This window comes from Nelusetta ayraudi, unplaced genomic scaffold (assembly GCF_046127955.1).
Source record: "Nelusetta ayraudi isolate G7.1 ecotype Tasmania unplaced genomic scaffold, CSIRO-AGI_Nayr_v1 ptg000011l, whole genome shotgun sequence".
Taxonomy (NCBI): Eukaryota; Metazoa; Chordata; class Actinopteri; order Tetraodontiformes; family Monacanthidae; genus Nelusetta; species Nelusetta ayraudi.
In genome coordinates, this window is record NW_027466061.1 from 18,539,378 (window position 1) to 18,558,008 (window position 18,631).

At 43.9% G+C, this 18,631-nt stretch overlaps 1 protein-coding gene across 4 annotated transcripts in view; it reads right to left on the minus strand.

The window, feature by feature from the left end:
• Positions 1-614: 614 nt before the first annotated feature.
• The window catches only part of rock1 (Rho-associated, coiled-coil containing protein kinase 1), a 29,529-nt gene continuing 11,512 nt past the window's right edge, over positions 615-18,631 (minus strand). For 2 of the 4 annotated variants that reach the window (XM_076021640.1, XM_076021642.1), the window contains 31 exons: positions 17,928-18,028; positions 17,680-17,817; positions 17,408-17,583; positions 16,862-16,946; positions 16,473-16,617; positions 16,192-16,330; positions 15,525-15,616; positions 14,892-15,051; positions 14,703-14,778; positions 14,499-14,587; positions 14,206-14,254; positions 13,867-14,002; positions 13,363-13,454; positions 13,030-13,276; positions 12,810-12,916; positions 12,537-12,687; positions 12,107-12,267; positions 11,837-12,021; positions 11,248-11,317; positions 11,055-11,158; positions 10,759-10,924; positions 10,531-10,624; positions 10,362-10,450; positions 10,081-10,272; positions 9,826-9,991; positions 7,989-8,059; positions 7,780-7,868; positions 7,614-7,692; positions 6,887-7,148; positions 2,854-3,061; positions 615-2,670 (listed from right to left, as the gene is read on the minus strand). In XM_076021640.1, the coding sequence (XP_075877755.1) occupies positions 2,619-2,670; positions 2,854-3,061; positions 6,887-7,148; positions 7,614-7,692; positions 7,780-7,868; positions 7,989-8,059; positions 9,826-9,991; positions 10,081-10,272; positions 10,362-10,450; positions 10,531-10,624; positions 10,759-10,924; positions 11,055-11,158; positions 11,248-11,317; positions 11,837-12,021; positions 12,107-12,267; positions 12,537-12,687; positions 12,810-12,916; positions 13,030-13,276; positions 13,363-13,454; positions 13,867-14,002; positions 14,206-14,254; positions 14,499-14,587; positions 14,703-14,778; positions 14,892-15,051; positions 15,525-15,616; positions 16,192-16,330; positions 16,473-16,617; positions 16,862-16,946; positions 17,408-17,583; positions 17,680-17,817; positions 17,928-18,028 (3,971 nt within the window). In that variant the 3' untranslated portion in view covers positions 615-2,618. Of the gene's footprint in view, positions 2,671-2,853; positions 3,062-6,886; positions 7,149-7,268; positions 7,431-7,613; positions 7,693-7,779; positions 7,869-7,988; positions 8,060-9,825; positions 9,992-10,080; positions 10,273-10,361; positions 10,451-10,530; positions 10,625-10,758; positions 10,925-11,054; positions 11,159-11,247; positions 11,318-11,836; positions 12,022-12,106; positions 12,268-12,536; positions 12,688-12,809; positions 12,917-13,029; positions 13,277-13,362; positions 13,455-13,866; positions 14,003-14,205; positions 14,255-14,498; positions 14,588-14,702; positions 14,779-14,891; positions 15,052-15,524; positions 15,617-16,191; positions 16,331-16,472; positions 16,618-16,861; positions 16,947-17,407; positions 17,584-17,679; positions 17,818-17,927; positions 18,029-18,631 lie in introns of those variants that run through there. The other 2 variants (XM_076021641.1, XR_012926277.1) reach the window with 2 other exon arrangements.

Consider the following 18,631-nt stretch of genomic DNA (forward strand, 5'->3'; position numbering starts at 1 on the left):
AGAGCTCGACGTGTATAATATAACAGCACGCTAACCATCAGTGGAAAATTGCTTTTTCTTCATTATTTGAGGGTCCTTATTTCTAAAAGCGGATTGAGTCAGTTGCAAACCGTTTTAAATTGTTTAGTTTAATGTATATGTACAATTTAATACAACAAAGTCCACACTCAGAGCTTTAGTTCAGTTGAACAACTAATTTTTAAAATTATGGTCTGTTTGTTTTTTTTGTTTTTCTTATGTTCTTTTATATTTAAGGTCAACACATCAATAGTTTTGCAAATGACTGAATGACAAAACACAACGTCTTCAATTTATTTTTGGGACTTTCCCTTGAAAGCAAATCCTTTAAAAAAAAAAAAAACATTTAAAAAGGGAAAAACTATTTTGTTTGATATGGTAAAGAGTGATTGTTTACATATACTTACGTTTATTAATGCAATGCAATTTCCTGTTGTAACATTATGCTGGACTAATTATTCCAAAGAATTCTCAATGATGCGTCAGAGCAGAAACAACCCAATATCCCAATAGGCAGGAAAGGACTTGGAGGTTGAAACTGTAGCAACACAGATACATAGATGTCTTTGGGGTGGAGTGAAGACCAGGATGCAAAGAATGATAGAGATATGTTTATTGACATATCATCAGTGCGGACTCCAATGCAATTAACCATGCAAATTATCCAAGACAAGAGTAGATCATAGTTCCAGTGCTTTTTTTTTCTTTTTAACTGAAAAAGTTATAAAATAAAATGTTTTGCAGAGGTATACCATAACCCTCCTGTCTCTCTCAGTATATACACTGTGGGGAGTTTGCATTAACGGGACATCACTTGCGATTGTGCCTGACGACAATCACTAACACAGGTAGGCTCGTTTGGACTGCACCATCCCGAAATTTGTCATATGTGATATGGACCCAATTCGGATTTAAAACATATGTATGTATGTATATATACACACATATATATATATACACACATATATATATATATATATTCAAAAAGGGGAAACCTCTTGATAAAACCACAAATGTGGTGTTTCTTTTAAAAAAAAAAAAAAGAAAAGAAGTAAGCAATGGAAGTGTTAAGAGTTGTCTTGATTTGGAGGAGGAAAGAAACCCCTAAAAGATATGGCAGTAAAATCAATATCCAAACGTTAAGGCACTAGGTGGGCTAAATGCTACACCTGTTAAGTCTTCTACAAATAATTTACAATTCAAACAGTGCAGTTTTACATTTGTTAACTTAATGTTTCCTTTTGAACCATTTTTCTATGAATCAATGTAAGGCAATACATTACAAAAAATAAACAATACAAGAAAAAAAAAATACAGAGACAATGTACCAAATAAACAAAAAGAAAAATCAATTAGATTTTATGACCCCCATATGCCAATGGAACTCTCATTATGGCTTGGAGTAATAAAAAATAATTATAATAAAAATAATGCATAGAATTAAATGATGATCTTCTGCATGCTCCTCACTCAAAACACAAAAAATCTAATACTCAAGTCCCAATACTCTGTCCCAAACCTGATAAGTGAATTGCAAAGTGATAAAATAAAGGCAAACGGGCCAGAGATATTAGATGAAGGCATCAGTCAATTTTTTTTTTTACTTGAAACAAAAGCATGCCTGCATTAAACTCGTTTATCTATCAGATGGATGAAGGTATTACAAAGAAGGTATTGTCCACCCCTGAGACACAACCACTCACTGCAGATCAGCAATCCCTGTATGACAGTACCTAAAACTGAACACATACTTGCAAGAGTCCCAGCAAACCCCCCCCCCCCCTCCCCCCGCTGACCCCACTTCTGCCTTCCATGTCCATCACAACTGTTGTTGACTATGAGAACACAACAAAATGTCAGCGACGGGCTCCACTGTCCATCTCTTAGTTCGAGTCGAGTGCACCATCTTCAGGTAGGAATGGAGTACTACAAGGTTCATTGAGTTGGTTCAGGTCGCGTGGGGAAGGTGGTTGAGGGTGGCGTCAGGCCTCTTGGGTGTCCCAACGATGCCTTGTGTCTGAAGCGTGTTGCAGTTTTCCAGCGTTGGCATTTTTTTTATGTTTTAGAAAATGTTTCTTAGATATTTAGTTGTTTTTTTTTTAAAGTGATACAGGTTTCTCCGTTGTTGATGAGCAAGTAAGAAAAGTATAAGTAGAGTCCAGAAAAGAATCCAAATGGTTCAGATGGTTAGCTGAAAGACAGAGCAGAGACAGGTGTCCAGTGAAGGGAAGGTACATTGTCTTCACTGTAGTTAGTATCCCAGCAGCTGGTTTACAGGCACGGGGAACACCATAAAAACTCTCCACTGTGTTTGATAGGTGAAGTAAAAACCCTCCGAGTGGATGATTCAGATGAATTCAAGAGTGGATGATTCAGAAATGTTTAGCAATTGACATGTTAGTTATTGAACCCAACAACACATTAGTGCCAATCAGGAAAAAAATCCCAAGTGTCAACTGATAAAGAGTCCAGGGAGTCAGACAACCAAGCAGAATGTGTCTCGTGTTAGAAACGCCCAGTAACACAATTAATAATAAATAGACAAGTGGAAAGCTGAAGAGTTTTAATAAAAAACATCAACACTTTGTGTAGGTTTCCTGTCAACAAGTGCTGGATGTTGTGTCTGCTGCTTGGAGGCTGGACTGCGCTCTGCTACAACACAGGAAACAAACAGCAGGTCACTCCACCGACTTGACCACAATCTGAGCCCAGCACACGGGACACAATGGCACTCTACTCTCTCACTTACTGCCTACACAAAAATAAATAAATCATCACACTGTCCATCTACGCATCATGCAAAGTACTGCGTAAGTCAATATATCGTGAGCTTACCTGAGCTTCCCTGTATTGCTTTTAGGATTCTTGCGGAAAGACTGGTTTGGTCCGGAGCGAGTGGACATGGAGCGAGGCGAGGCCCTTGAAAATGTGGATGGCGGAGTCTTGGGGATCTTCTTCCCGAGGTGTCCAATCCATTTCTTCTGCTCATCTGTTGTCAGGGCCAGCAGGAGCATGTCTCGGGCAGAGGTCACATCGTAGTTTACTGTGTGAGGGGGAAAACAGAGTATGTGAGCCTAAAGATCAATCCTGTTACTGGAAAACTACCATTCTTATTTCAAGGTTGGCTGTTAAAATGCTGAAAGGACACGTTTAGCTGAACCAGCCCACAATCACAAGTGCTAATAAAAAGGTGCTACTGTGCAGAACACAACAGCTATTATGAAAAACACCAATGAACTTGAGACAGAAGATGTCTTCACACGCTGCTGCCAACAGTGCTGAACTCCTCTCATGATTAACATCAGTCAGTAGCAGCAAGTTTTACAGAAAGAGCACTACAAGCAAATTAACACAGTTCAGAGAAGTAGAGTCGCCTAGAGGCCAACTGCAGCACTGCACCCCAAATTCCAATTTGGCTTCAGGACTTGGAAGTGCATTAGCGATTGGTTTGAAACTGAACTGGTGGCCATTTATAAAGCTATATGCTATGTGCTATATCCAGCTACATGTTCGAACTGACATAAGAAGTGAACAGAGGTAAAATAGTCCACCTACTAGGAGCAAGGATGCCAACATTACAAAAGGAAAAGACTCAGCTTCATACTGCTTGTGTTATGTGATCGCAGGTAAAGCGGTCCAATATGTAACAAAGTGGTGATGGCCACACATTTGTTGTCAAAATATCCAGTGTAGCCGCTTTGCCTGCAGCCCAGTGCCATTCAGTGCTTGTGATATAAGCAACTGTGTTTATAAGCAACTGCACTCACACACAGCCTCACCTTCTGGACACCTGCTTCAGAGATTACAAACCATTAATACCACTGGGTTGAATTAACTGAACGGTTGTGGGGATCAGGAATCGCTATCAAAACCTCTGGCGACATCAGGGTGAACAGTAAATTGATTCATTTTAACTTTGGGTTCACCATCTACAAGGATTTTCACTTTATTGGGCTGGGGAGGCTCAACTACCGTAATTTCCGGACTATAAGCCGCTACCTTTCCCCCATGCTTTGAACCCTGCGGCTAATACAACGGTACGGCTAATCTATGTTGTTGTTTTTTTTACAGCTGACGGCCACTAGGGGACCTTCTCAACCTATGGATTTTTGGGTGGGCTCGGGAAAGAGTGAGACAGGCAGCAAAAGTGGAACCAAATACAGAACAAGAGCAAGACGGTTTGCGCAAAGGAAGTTTTCATGCACAAACCCTCATAGTGGAAAACAAACCAAGAATTGCATATGATGCAGCTTTTAAGTTAAATCTGGCTGTCAAAGAAGGAAATAGAGCAATACTGATCATTTCTATATCACAAGAAAAGGGTGAACACAGAACAAGTCAATCAAATTATGTTTCTGAGCACGGCGCGTTCGCGCTCTCGTCTGTATGTTCTCTTGTCTTTATGCACTCTGTCTTTGTGAGCTCCGGTGCGTCGCTGCCTCAAGTTCTGGTCCGACTCCATACCAATTAACCGAGGTGACCAGCGGGACCCAGCAAACAGGATCCGCGGTGCGAGTCCAGAGTCGCAGGCTCGCAGCCGCCGAACCGATCCGCTCCGCGGACCCGTTTCCTGACGAAACACCTGCGGCTTATAGTCCAGTGCGGCTTGTATATGTACACATTTGTTTTCCCCCCCAAAATTTAGCTGCTGCGGCTAATATTCAGGTGCGCTTTATAGTCCGGAAATTACGGTAATGCGTCATGGATGGGACATTTTTTAAAAATGGTGAAATATTTATTTTTAACAGGCTGAAAATAAATCTCTTTACATGCATATACTATTCCTTTACTATTATTTACTTGTCAATATTAGAAAATGGGCTCGGCGATCTAAAGTTGATAAATCAGGTAAATGCAGATGTTACGTCGCAAGCCTGCGGTGCGCCCAAAAGCAGACGTCACGAAAGCGCCGAGTGGCACCACAACAACAAACAGGTAGGAGAAAGATTAGCGAGTTTTAGGAATATACCGTATTTTCCGGACTATAAGCCACTACTTTTTCCCCACGCTTTGAACCATGCAGCTTCTGCAAAGGTGCGGCTTTTCTGTGGATTTTACTTCACCCGCCAGGGGGCGCCTTAGCAGGAAGTGCAAAAACAAGACAAGCGGCGACACAGAGAGCAACACTGACATAGACACAGAAAAGGTGACGAAGCTCTTCTGAGGCTGTTCAACTCCGACACTGAAGAAAGTGACTTCAGCGCTTTCAGTGCACAGGAGGAAATGACCAGTGACAGGGACTTTCTGGGTTCAGTGTTCATGAAGTCACTTTAATGGTTCCAGTGCGCATGAAGAAAAAGTGACAGCGGTTCGACGTGTGTTCAGTTCGCAACTTCTCTGTTTTGGTTGATCAGCACTTTTACTGCTGTGTTACCGGCACCATTGGGAAACTAATCAGTTCAGTTATGTAAATAAACAAGTAAGAAATCTTTCTGTGTACCGGTAAATCTATCCATCTAATCTTTATCCAGCTATCTATCCAATATATATCTCATTTCACAACCTAGATATCGGCGGCTTATAGCCCGGTGCGCTCTATAGTCCAGAAAATACCGTAGTTGGACTATAATTATTATCTTAGCCTGCTGTATTCTATAGTTGGACTATAGTTATTATCTCAGGCTGCTATATTCATAGTTTTCTCAAAGAGAGACGCTCGGGTTAATGAGGTAAATGCGTTGTGTTATTGCAGTGTTTCTCAGAGTGGGTGGCGCAGAGTCACGGCTGGGGGGCTGGGGGGGCACCAGGCGGGAGGGAGACGGGGCGCCAGGGGGAACTAATGTTTTCACGTCGGAACTTTTTCCACGGCGGAACAATTGACAAAAAAGTGTTCAGTAGGTTGTAGCTAAGAAAAACGCTGCTCAGGTACACAGGATGGACAAATATTTGACAGGGACGAAAAGAAGAATTCAGGAGAGCGATGGTGTCGTTCACGCCAGACTTGAAGCGGGGTGCACCTCCACGGCCGGCTCGCGCCGCGTAGCGATCGTTTCGGCGTCGGGTCTATTTTCTTTCTAATGCGCGAGCCGCGAGCGAAAAAGCCAGAGGACAATGAAGAGTTTTCCAGCGCTGATTGAACGTAATCAAACACCTTTGCAACAGTACGCGATCTACGCCGCGACTGGCGAGATATTATGACTTAGCGCACGCCACGCTCAACGTCATCCCGTGTGGCAGGTAGAAAATGAGATGTTGTCGCATGACTGACGTTGTTGAAGTGGTCAATTTCATCAAAACAACAGCCCTGAAAGCGCGGCTATTCTCTGCACTTTGTGAGGAAATGGGAGCACAACGTAAAGCTGTGCTGTTTCACAGCGAGGCCAGGATGGTGGATGTAACAAAAGTGGTTTGCCAAAAAAAAGTTATTTGTACAGCAGAAAAGTGAAAGGAGTATTTTTGTTTAAAAAGTAATGTTCAGGATTTGATGTCACAAAGAGTGATTTGCTAAAGTTGTTTATTTGTACAAAATAAATGATTTCATAAATGAAGAGGAAAGTGAAATGAATGTGAAATGAATGTTCATGATAAAAAAAAAAAAGAATGTTGGTTTTGATAGGGCGGGGGGGCATGAAAGATTTTCTCCCTCCAAGGTGGTATCAAATTATTGATAACTGCGGGTCTTTAAAAAGCTGCGCACCGCTAGCCGCGGCTCTCGAGTGCGTCTACTTGCACAACGTGCCCGTTTTGATAACGTGTGACTGGCCGAAACATAGTGAAACACCGTTGTTTGCCGTTGCGTAGCGAACCGAACAGTTTGGTAAAATACTGATTATTGTTGCATCCCTACTAAGCACCGTGTGACATCCATATTTGTGACGTTGCCGTTTGAGAAGAGCAAATAAAAAGGGTCTGCCGTGCACGGCTTTACCTTTGCAAGGGGCGATGACGTCCTCTTTCTTGTCCAGGTGGTCCTTGTGGCACTTGACGTGGCAGCGGCGACACTCCAGCGCTGGAGGCGGCTTGAAGACGTGCCACAGAGGCTTGGAGCAGGCCTCGCAGTTGGTGGGAAAGTGGTACAGCGTGGGGATGAACTCGTGGCCTTTGTGCGGCAGACAGTTTGTTTTGTCGCCCTGCGGCACCGTCTCCATGTCGGCCTCCTTCCTGCATTCTCCCTCGTTGGCATACAGAATCTTGACATGGAGGGAGGAGGAAGGGAAAGAGGGAGAAGGTGCGTTCAAAACAACTGGGCTGTAAAACAGACTTTCTGAGGAGCCGACTCAAACACTTAGGTTGAATGTATATACGCTCACACTTTATTGGGTACGGTGTTCAATTGGCTTGTAAAGACAAATAACTAATCAGTCAATTACATTGGCGGCAGGGGGGATTTGAGTAATGTTGAATGTGGCACGGTTGTTGCTGCCAGACTAGAAGGTTGGAGTGTTGCTGATGTACTGGGATATTTCAGACATCTAAGGTGCCGGTCCCAAAAACAGGAAATGTTCAGTGAGACTGTTCCATCGGGGTCTGCAGAGCGCTATCTCAAAGCACACTGCATGCCAAGGTGTACCCAATAAAGTGGCCAGAGAGATTCCAAAAAAACAAAAAAACAAAAAAAACACATACATCTTCGTGAAAAAGGACATGTGACAAACCTGGAATATCCTTGGAATCTCCTCAGTCTCAGCTCGGTAGACGTCCCCTTGGGTGACTGGTCTTACGTGAAACAATTTACTGCAGAGGAAGCAGAGACATGGCAGTCAATCAGCACAGGATTTATTACCCTTATCGCACATGCAGAGCAGAGAACGAGGTGCTTACTCGATATCCAGCACCATGGAGGGGTTGGACTGCTCCTTATCCTGCTCATCATTGTAGAACAGAATCTTCTTACTGCTTACAACCACATACTGCAAATATTTGTGGAAAAAAGAGGACAATGAGAGGAAGACGGACACGGTCCTCAAGGGACGCACATTCCACAAGAAATGACAACAACGTGGAGGAAACCCAGAGGACACACGGCGTACCTGCTTCCTCCATCCGTATCGCTTGATATTAGCACGGTTAGGAATGGACAGCCAACCCTCCAGCCTGGATTCTACAAAAGCAGTCCAGACAAGTGGGGAAAAAAATTACACCTGTACGCATAGTGATTTAGATGTACTGCAGGGAAAAAAAAAAACAAAAAAACAACAGCCATGCAGTTTTTGAATCTGAACAGTCAACTGAGGGAGGAAAAAAAAAGAAAAGTTGAGAGGCAAAGATCAGAATTATTTCCAAAAGAAAGAGTGAAACCAGCTGCACTGGAGACAAAGAATTAAAGGGTGAGCTCTGACCCGCCATGCTGCTACTGCACTCTCCCCATGCAGGAGGGCACAAGGTTTGCTCCGACTTAGTATGATTACTTTTTGTTTAGTGCGTTCGCAAAATCATCAAGATACTCATGGATTAAACAACTCAGACCAAGATTTTAGTAAGAGCAGCAAAGACTGCTACTATTTTCCTTCAGTAGCCTGAGCACTCAATTCTTTCTGTGCCATCAGGCGGGGATCCTTCAAGTGCATGCAGCAGGAAGAAATACAATTTGAAAAGACAATAGAGAACTCAAATGTGGTGGTGTGCTGTGGAGAAGTGTGTGGCCAAACTAGCGGCAACTCTATGTGAACATGCCAAAAAAGACACTCAACCAATAAGTGTTTGAAGAACACAGGTGCCGTGAGGGAGGGGGTGGGGGGTAGTTCACCTCACACAGGGTGTAGCTCTGCTTGTGTGTGTGTGTGTGTGTGTGCGTGGTTAAATTACAGTTAGCACTCCATCTTGAACCTCCTACTGAAGCTGATTTCTGATTTGATTGTTGCTGGTAGGGGCTTTAACCAATCAGGCAGGGTGTTTATTTTTTGGTCCCCTCCACTTATTCAGGCTACTTTCAAAAGTGTCCCCTTCCTCCTGCCCACAGAGAAAAGGTGTTCTTGTCACCTCTGCAAAAAGGATACTTAGAAGGAAAAATTGAGGGGGCAAAATAAAAATTAAAAATAGAAAGAATAAACGGGGAGCACACAAGAGCTGCTGCACAGGCCAGGCAAAAGAGGATCGTCCACTGGGTTACTCACAGAGGGAAAGAGATAGAAGTTACAAAGATAAGTAGAGCAAGGAGAACCGGCTGGACATGAGGGAAATAAAGAGAGATTGTTTTAACCATGGACAACAGCACACATGAAAAAACTGTCAATGACTTGTCAATGAAACATTTTCAGAAGGGTTCAGAGAATCGAGAGAGAAACAAAGAGATTTCTTAATGGTAAGGAATCTTCCATTTAGGTTGGATCCTATCCCACCCCTAACATTCTGTCCCATTCTTCTAACTACTTTCATGGACGGTCAAGTTTAGGTCCCAAATCTACTTAAGATCAAGGTCTACGGTGAGGTCAAATGGTTAACTGGCCCTTTCAGGGGCAGCACAGTGTTTTCACATTTACAACAAATATCACTGTCCCTGCGTAGCCCTGAATCGCACACTTAGTGTCCCACCATCTCTGTTTTGTGAGTGCACCTAATTCATGACAGCAAATTGCAAACAAGTGAAAGTGCACAGACAATTTATCCCAACAAAACACACAATACAGTGTTTGTTGAGGGTGTCTGTCGCCGTGGCCATACTGCAGAACGCAAGAGGAAGGAGGAATTCAAGTTTGGAAACTGCTCATATTAGTTTGCAAATGTTGCATAAAAATGAATCTGAAACATTTTGTCTATTGAAACATAGTGTCATAATACACTGTGGTCCTCCGATGCTTTTTTCTAAAGACCAGAGCCCAGGCGGGACGTCTGGCAGCAGCGTGCAGTGGAACCCTGTGCAGCACTGACCTGCTACATTGCTGTCCGTCTCGTCCGTCTGCAAGCTGGTGACGCTGGAGTTCTCCATGCGCTGCTGCAGGTCGTTGAGTTTCTCCCGGAGCTGCTCGATGTCGCTCTCCTTGCTGTCCAGCTGCATCTGGAGCTCGTTGCGATACGTGCATTCCTCCGCCAATTGCTGTTGGTGATGAAAGCCATAAAGAAATGATCAAGAAGCCGGTGTTTAATTTCACCGGGCTCCAGCATTGCGTGACCTTCTGAACCTACCGCTTGCATCTCATTCAGCTCCTTCTGGTATTTAATGGCCATGTGGTTGAACTTCTCCTTCTCCTGGTTGAGCTCCAGCTGGAGCTTGCGGTTCTCCTTCTCCTTCTTCCGCAGGTCGGCGGTGCTGCCCTTCTTCTTCTGGTCGAGCTTCATGTCCTTGCGATTCATGATCTCTGCCAACTTGTTCACCGCCTGATCCGGTGAAGACGGCAAACGTTACAAATCGCCGCTTGCGTTGCGACTCTCCGTTCTCAATGTGGCTTTCGCGGAAGCTTTGTTACCTGGGTCTTCAGCGTGCGCTCCGTGTAGAGGATCTTCTCATAGTTGGCCTTCATTGTACTTAAAATTTCCTCCCTTCGCGCTACGAACTCTGACAAGAAAAAACCAAGGGCCCATTTTTTTCCTCAATTCAAAATATCAAAGACGCAAAAGTGATTTCGGTCCAAGTACCTTCCTCCTGAGTAGTGAGCTTCTCATCCAGCTCAGCCTTCTCCTTGCTGAGGTGCTCTACATCTTTGGTCAGAGTTGTATTGGATTCCTCAAGCTGTGATAACAATAATAATATAAAAAAAAGTTTTTCTAGACTTTTCACTCCATGTTGCCAAACAATAAAGGTTGCAGCGTTTTAAAAATGAATGATAATCGGAGTTGCACGTCATGTGTAGGAGTTGCACATACCCGTGCAATAGTTGCCTCCTTGTCAACAATCTCCTGTTTATGTCTGGCCCCAGACTTCTTGTTCTCCTGGCTGAGCTCAAAGTACTGCTCCTCCTGCAGCGCCCGGGCCAACTGCTCTGATTCAGCCTTTGTCACCGTCAGATCCAGCTGGGCCGACAGCGAATCCCTATTCCAAGAAACACATTTGAGAGTGCCTTCAATTGTCAGCAAAGTCTACTGCATCTTGTTCACATGTGAATCATTTCACTGGCGGTGACAGTGTTGGGCTCGTCTGTGAATGGAGCTCCGCCTCGTACCTCTCACTGCACAGCTCCTGCACCTTTTTCGAGGCTTCTTGCACCTGTCGGTTCTTTTCCTCAATCTCCTCTTTAAGTTCCTTGACCTGAGTTTTGTAAAGCGTCTGAACAGAGAGAACAAGTGCGTTAGTTCAGCCACAAACATCACATACCAGATAAGTAGATTTGCTGTTTTTCTTGTTTTTAAACTTACAGAGAAATACTGTTCAGCCTCCAGCTGGTCCTGAAGTTCCCTCATCTGTCCTTCGTTGCCTCTGTATTGTCTGTGAACGCATCAATTAGACAAATTATTATGTGCATCTCCTTGAGCTGCACGTACACACGACTGCACTTTATCCTTTAACACTACTCAGTCAAGAAAGTAGACCCAGCTTGCTCCCTGAAGCAAAAACATAACTGGTGCTACAGCTAGCAGAGGCAGCCAGCCAGAGGCTTAGCAGCAGACTCCAGAGTAAACGCTAATCCTTTGGTGCAAATACTGTTGCAGACCCGCTTTGGCGCAGTCGTCCACTAAGCTGGAATAATAGTGCTTATTCAAAATTAACTAGCAATTGTAGGGCACTTTATGTCTTGACTTCTATAAGAGCATTAGCAACAAGTCGAGGATCAACAGGATATTGGGTTTCCTGGAAAGAGGTGCGGAAAGCAAGGCTCCAAAACCAAACTGACAGGTATGAGGTCGCTGCTACCACCAAATTCTATATACTGAAAAATTACGGTTCTATTTCAATTGATATCAAAGTGATTGAAGTGTTGCGCAGCAGTGCAGGGGAGCAACTCACTTGGTCAACTGCGCCAGCTGGAACTCCAGCGAGCGTTTACTCTCTTGTGCAGTGTTGATTTCCTGTTTGAGTTGCTTCTCCGTACACCTGAGGCGGTCCACCTCCAGCGTGCGGCTCTTCAGGTCAGTCGAGGCCAGCACACGCTTGCTCGACTCCTGCTCTATCTGTATCCGAAGGCCCTTCACCTGAGGAAGAGAGGGGAAGCGAGGAGGGATAAAATGAGCACACGTCCAACAAAGACAAAAAAAAAAACATCCAGCGACGACATGCCTCGTCTTCCAGCCTCTCCTTTTGCTTCATCAGCTGCTCCATCTTCTGCACCGACTGCTTGAGGTCAAACTCTAACATCGAACACTGCTTCTCCACCTCCACCACCCTGCTCTCAGCCCGCATCCGGGCCCCGTTCTCCTCAGACATCTTCAGCTGAACAGCTGCAATTGGACCGGCACACAGAAAACACTTTGGTTAGAATTTTAAAAGTACACACACACCAGCTGACAGCTGAGGATTTTCCTATGAAATAAGACAGCGTCCTGGCACTGCATCAGATTCAAGTCAGAGAATGACCAAAGTTAAATTGTCTGCATCAGAGAAGTCAAAAAAAATAAATCGATACAGAAAAAGAGGATTTCTTTTAAATAACGCTCCAACTAAGCAAAGAAAGAGAGAAAGGGCATGTTCTGACACAGGCCTGGCATACCCGTCATGGCAGCTGATTTGGCCTCTTCAATAGACTCATATTTGTCTGTGAGCTGTGCCCGCGTCACCCTGTGCTCTGTCTGCTCCTGCTCCAGACGCTGCTGCAGGGTCTTCAGCTTGTAATTTAGGTCTATTTCCAAGTTGTTCTTCTCCTGTTGAGAGGGGCAACGATGAAACAAAAACTATTAGGAACTAAGAAACATACCATCATAGTCCACACGACAACATTTCCGTAAGCTGCTCACAAGCCACTATTGTAACTCGTGATGCCTACCTTCTCCAGATTGTTGCTCCTCTCCTGAGCCTGCTTTCGTTCCGTCTCCACTTTCGAGAGGCTCTGCTTCAAGCTTTTGTTATCTTCTTGTACGCCGGCCATCCTCGCTGCGATTGAGAGCAGATAACAGTCAAGCCATTAATAGTGTTTACAACGAGCAAAACATTTTCAAAGAAATTACAAAATTTCCACGATGTGGGTTATTAGTGCCGCTAGTCACCTTGCAGCTCCCTGATTTCCTCCGAGCCCTGGCTGTAGTTCCTCCTTTCTGAGTCCAAGGAGCTCTGAAGATGCAGCAGCTCCTTCTCCAACTGCCCTTTCTCCCCCTCTGCTGCGCGGCTCCTCTCCTGCAGCTCTCTGTTCAGGCTCTCCAGCTGGCTCATCGACTTGGCCATCTCCGTGTGGCTCTTCCTCAGTCTTGCCGCCGTGTCTGACTCCGCTCGCAGGAGGTCGTTGGCCTCTTCCAGCTTGCGTGCAAAAACAGGCAAAAATCCAATTTTGTTGCATCGCGCCGCCTGCCCCTCCGGGATGTAAAAGTGAGGGGACTGCGTACCTGATTCTGCAGCTGGACGATTTTGTCATTGGAGGCCTGCGAGTTCTGACTGATCTTCCTCATCTCTTCAAGTTGCTCTTTTAAAGTTGACACTGAAGAGGGGGGGAAGGAAATGGGAAATTTTAAATGTGCAATGCTACATTTATATTACTCCTTAAAACAATAAAAACACTGCAAAGTGCATATCAAACTTATTTATTTATTTTTTTTTTTTAAACACTTTAATAGCAAGCTTCTCTTGAGCCAGCAAAGGATCATCTTTCGACTGTTCATTACACAAAAGTCTCCAATTTAGGTTGACATTCAACAAGACAGTTTGGAAAGCTGAAGTCACAACAGACTTCTGTACAGTCCACTTGAGACTTTCAAAATCGAAGGCACGCTAAGGGAACATGAACATGTCACAAACTTCTTTTTTTTTTTAACCGGACATGACACCACTGGACATATGCTTGAACTGGACAGAGTCTGATCAGTATGCACAGAACAAGTCCTCATCATCACCTTCATTCTCCAAATTGCGCCTCCTCTCTGCCTCCTGGTCGGCTTTTCTTTGGTACTCGGTGAATCTGTGCTGCAACATGATCTTATCCTTCTCCAGCAGAGACACACTGGCTTCTGCACCCTTCCTAAGGTTGGCCTGTAGTAGGGAAAGTCAGAGCAGCAGTGATGTGGCAGGAAGAAAGCAAGTTGTGATGTGGTTCCGCGAGTTTGAAGTTGTTTTTGACCAAAATTCAAATTTCAACTCTAACTGGGTTTTATACATTTTTACATTTTGCCTGATGGCAAAGAAGGAGCAAACGTCACAAATAACATTTGAGAACACATTTCAAAGCTTTTCACCTCTTCATCTAGTTCTCTCATGATCTTGTCAATCTTGTTGTTTGATGTCCTGCACAGAAAACATATATGCATGAGAATCAGCCACAGACAAACCAACCAGAATAAATAAATAGATCAATGAAGATAGACAAGCAGGTCTAGGTGAGGCAAGCAGAAATGCTCAATTGTGGCTTCTCTGTTGGCATTTAGATTGTCACATTTCTTCTCAAATATCCAACATCTTGTCAATCTGCAGAGCCATCAGAATTAGAATCATTTGGATGGTAAATTTTAATTTGAATCCCAGTCTGTACCTGCATTTCTGCTCCAACTCATCCTTCAACTGCATCTCACTGTGGAGCTGCTCCTCCAGCTGGTAGATCCTTTTCTGCAGGTTCTCCAGCTACAAAGGAAAAAGACAAGAAACCATCAGCAGTCCAGAAAAAGACACCAACAGGATAAAGTCTGTGTGTGTCAAAGAAACTAAATAGAAATCTGCTGGCTGCTGCTTCACTCACATGACTCTTGTCCTCTTTCGTGGAGTTGCCGCATTTGTCGCTGGCCTTTGTGGCGGAACTGGACTTGCGCAAAAGGCTGAGAAACACACAATAACAATAATCTTAGCAATGATTTGAATTATGGACCATGTTACAGTTCATCTGCTTCTGTCACCAGACTGAAAATTATCCTGTGTGTGGCTGACATACTGCTGGTTGCTGTAGTACGTGAAGCCTACGAAGGGGAGCTGGTTGCCCACGAAGGCCTTTGGTATTGGAAACGTCTCCTCCTCCCCCCGATCCTCCTCGATGTCATCGAAGTTACTGGTGTCAACGTCGCTGCTCAGCTCTGGCACGACTGGGGCGGCCGCTGAAGACGAGGGAAATAAAAATAATGAGAATTTATGACAAAAATGAAACACTATTGTGTCCAAAATAGTTATCGCTTTGTAGTGTACTGCATTTTCTTTATGAATTAGCCAAACAATAACTATATATTGCATCACATTACTTCAGAGATACATCGCAAAATTCACAGTTTGCAGAGCAGTTCATAGAACATGGCTTTACTTTGATGGCATTAAACAGGGGAGAGTAGCCAGCAAGCTGTGGAACTAAAGTGGTGGCCAGTATGTATGCAGAAGTCACCACTTCTGTCTGGTAAAGTACTGAACATGAAGCCAGTAGAGAACAGACTAAAGCTCTTGCACTGAGCTGCACGTTTCTAATCTCTCTCGGCAATAAGGCCGTTCCTGATACACTGACGGCTCAGCTCTTTCTATGGTGCTGCAATCCCGCTGAAAGAGGGAAAAGCTGCAACGGTCTCCATGAAAATGTTCTTACTCTCTCGAATGTTCTCCCAGGTCCACTGGTCATTCTTGAAGAAGGGATGTCTCTTGATCTCATCAAAGCCGTTACGGCCAAGTCGAACTTCCCTGCAGCGACAGGATTTCTTGGTTAAAAGGAAAACGTTGACATTCCAGGCATTTGCAACGAGACCACTTTGTGGGGTGGGGGGGGGGGGGGGTGTGTGGGGGGTCAGGTGACGTTTTAGAACCCGTGTAACTTGTTCTAGAGTTTCATGGATGGAAAGAATTCTACCGAACGGACAAGTCTCATTGTTGTGTGGGAAACGCGCATGTTGCTGCAGCAAGAATACTACTGTGAATATTTTGACATTAAAAAAAAAACAAAAAAAAAACGTGTCAACATTCCTGTTGGGATGTCTTCCGGACACTTGGATGATATCCCACAGGCAGTATGAAGGACCTATTTTTAAACAAGCAGATATCCATTTGACGGAATGCTTTCCACTGAATGGATATTTCACATTCACAGTTTGTGCTGTCCGTAAATATTTTAAGGCCATGAGACACACAGCTATGAGAGGCATCATTTCCAGTCAGAGTCCTCTGAGTCAAAATAAAACCATCGCCTATGTTTGGAGAGAGGGCTTTGTGATAAGAGCACCCCTCTTTAGAACGGAGTGACTGGTTTACCGCCATCTAACCTGTCAGTGAGAAAAGCGCAGATGAGATTCTTGGCATCATTGGATATGTCGCTGTCGTCGGGGAAGGTCAGGGCGTTCTTGTGATTCATGATTTTGCTGTAGGTCCCAACGAGGGAGTCTGCGTAGAAAGGTGTGTCCCCTAGAGCACAATGCAAAAACAATGAGCAATGACTCTACTGTCCACAAGGAGGTACAAGCTTCGAGGAAGATACAAGTCAAGGTGAACATTTTGTTTTGCCGCCCAGTTTCACGTGGGGGCAGGAGGTCACATCTCTACTTACCAACAAGCATTTCGTAAAGGAAGACGCCCACTGACCACCAGTCGCACTCTCTGCCATAATAGCCATCTCCACCTTGGGATTTCAGTACCTCAGGTGAAATGTAGTCAGGGGTTCCCACGGCTGTGTCACATCGTACCATACCATCCTAATTGGGCACAAACACAATTCAAAAGAAAATTGGACAAACAGTTAACACCTTTATATTACCATCAAAGTCGTTCACCAAGGCCAAGCTAAATATTCCAATTAATTTGCTGTGGCGACCCCTGCAGGGAACAGCCAGAAGAACTTCTGTGAAAGATTGTATTTGAAACTGTGACCCCGCAGGAAGCATAAATATAGAATGAACTACAGCATTCAGAAGAGTTGATTGAAGCTGAATGGAGTACCTTGTTCATTTTCATGCAGGTCCCAAAGTCAGCCAGTTTTAAATGACCGGCTTTGTCTAGCAACATGTTGTCGGGCTTCACGTCCCTGAGAGGATAAAAGCAAAGTGACACGGGAAATAAATCCAATTCAATGCATTTGTCAACAGTCAAAGGGGACACGTGGTCTCTACTGGAGGCCTCTCACAGGGCCAAATTACACAGAAACTGACCATTAAAATACAACCTCTCTTTTTTTTTTTTTTTTTCCAATCAAAACATTTTTCCTGTGAATTTCTCATGTATGACACATTTTGTTGACATTTTCTTTTGCCGATTTAGATCTACATTCTCCAACCAGCAAAACAGGTTTTAGAGTTTTAGATGAATACGCACTACAAGTTTGATTCTCACAAATTGCTTTTGAATTTTTGGAACAGACAAAATTCTGATGGAGCACCAAAAGCCGAGTTCTACTTGTCTAAAAGGCTCTTAAATTGCATGCTACTACTTGTATTACTACTAAGCTGCAATTGTATTTCTACTAAGAAGCCCAGGTTTCCAATTCACCTGTGAATGAAGCCCATGGAATGGATCCCGTCCAGGGCCAGCACAACCTCAGCCGTGTAAAAGCGAGCCCATTTCTCTGGTACATCGTAATTGCTCATCAGGTTCACCAGGTCCCCACCCGGCATGTATTCCATCACCATGTAGAGGTAGCGGTCGTCTTGGAATGCAAAGAAGAGCTGCAGGATAGAACATAAGAGGGGGAGGTAAGGATGTAAGGATAATACAAGGCCTTGGTGTGTCACATACTGAGTCCTCTTCCTCATGCATCATACCTGAACCACCCAGGAGCTGTTTGCAAAGGCCATGATGTCTCTCTCCTCCCAGAAGAAAGCAGAGTCCGACCTCTTGATCATCTCAAACTTGCTCAGCAGCTTCATTGCATATACTTTGCTGGTGGCTTTGTGTCTGACCTGCAAAAGAGAGGTGACGCCAACTCGTCATTTCACTAAAACTATTTGCTAATAATGATAAAAGGTTTCAAGTGTACAACAAAACAAAGGTGCCAGCGTGCTGTTCTTACCAATTGTACCTCTCCAAACGCACCCCTCCCGATAACTTTAACCACCTCATAGTCCTCCGCCTTCATTCGCAGATCTCGAATTTTGCTAATGGTTTCTTTGTCTGCAAAAACAAACAAAAGACATGATTAAACATTTGGGCTTGTTTTTAAAGGTCAATTTTGAAAAAGAAAAAAAACTTTATGTAAAGGAATTTGTGTCTTATTTTGAAATACATTTGTTTTTGTTGTTTTAATAGCTCTCAGGTGAGCGTTAGTCACTTCAGTAATATTGCCTATTCATCATCACGTTTTATTTATTCACTCTGCATTTATGATTCTGTCATGGCAGGAATCATAGGATTGCAACTGAATGAAAAAGAGTTTGTGTGAGTTTATACAACTTACAAAAGAACTCTGTGTTACATTTTATGTACAAAATATCCCAGTAAAACAAACAGTAAAACAAGAAACATTTTAAATAGCTGTGGACAATCCTGGCTAAGATTGTTTTACTAATCTACATTACATAATATTTAGAGTTGATTAATATTAATAGTTGCTGGTTTGATTTGCGTTCGTGCTTGCCATGTGTAACAAGAAGAAGGCTGAGGACTTCCAACACAATAATCCCAATAAAAGGCTGGAAGGACAACTGTGTTCCTGGAAATTTGCGCCGTTTAGGGAAAGCTTGTCCACAACGCAGACTAAAGCACACGACACGCAAC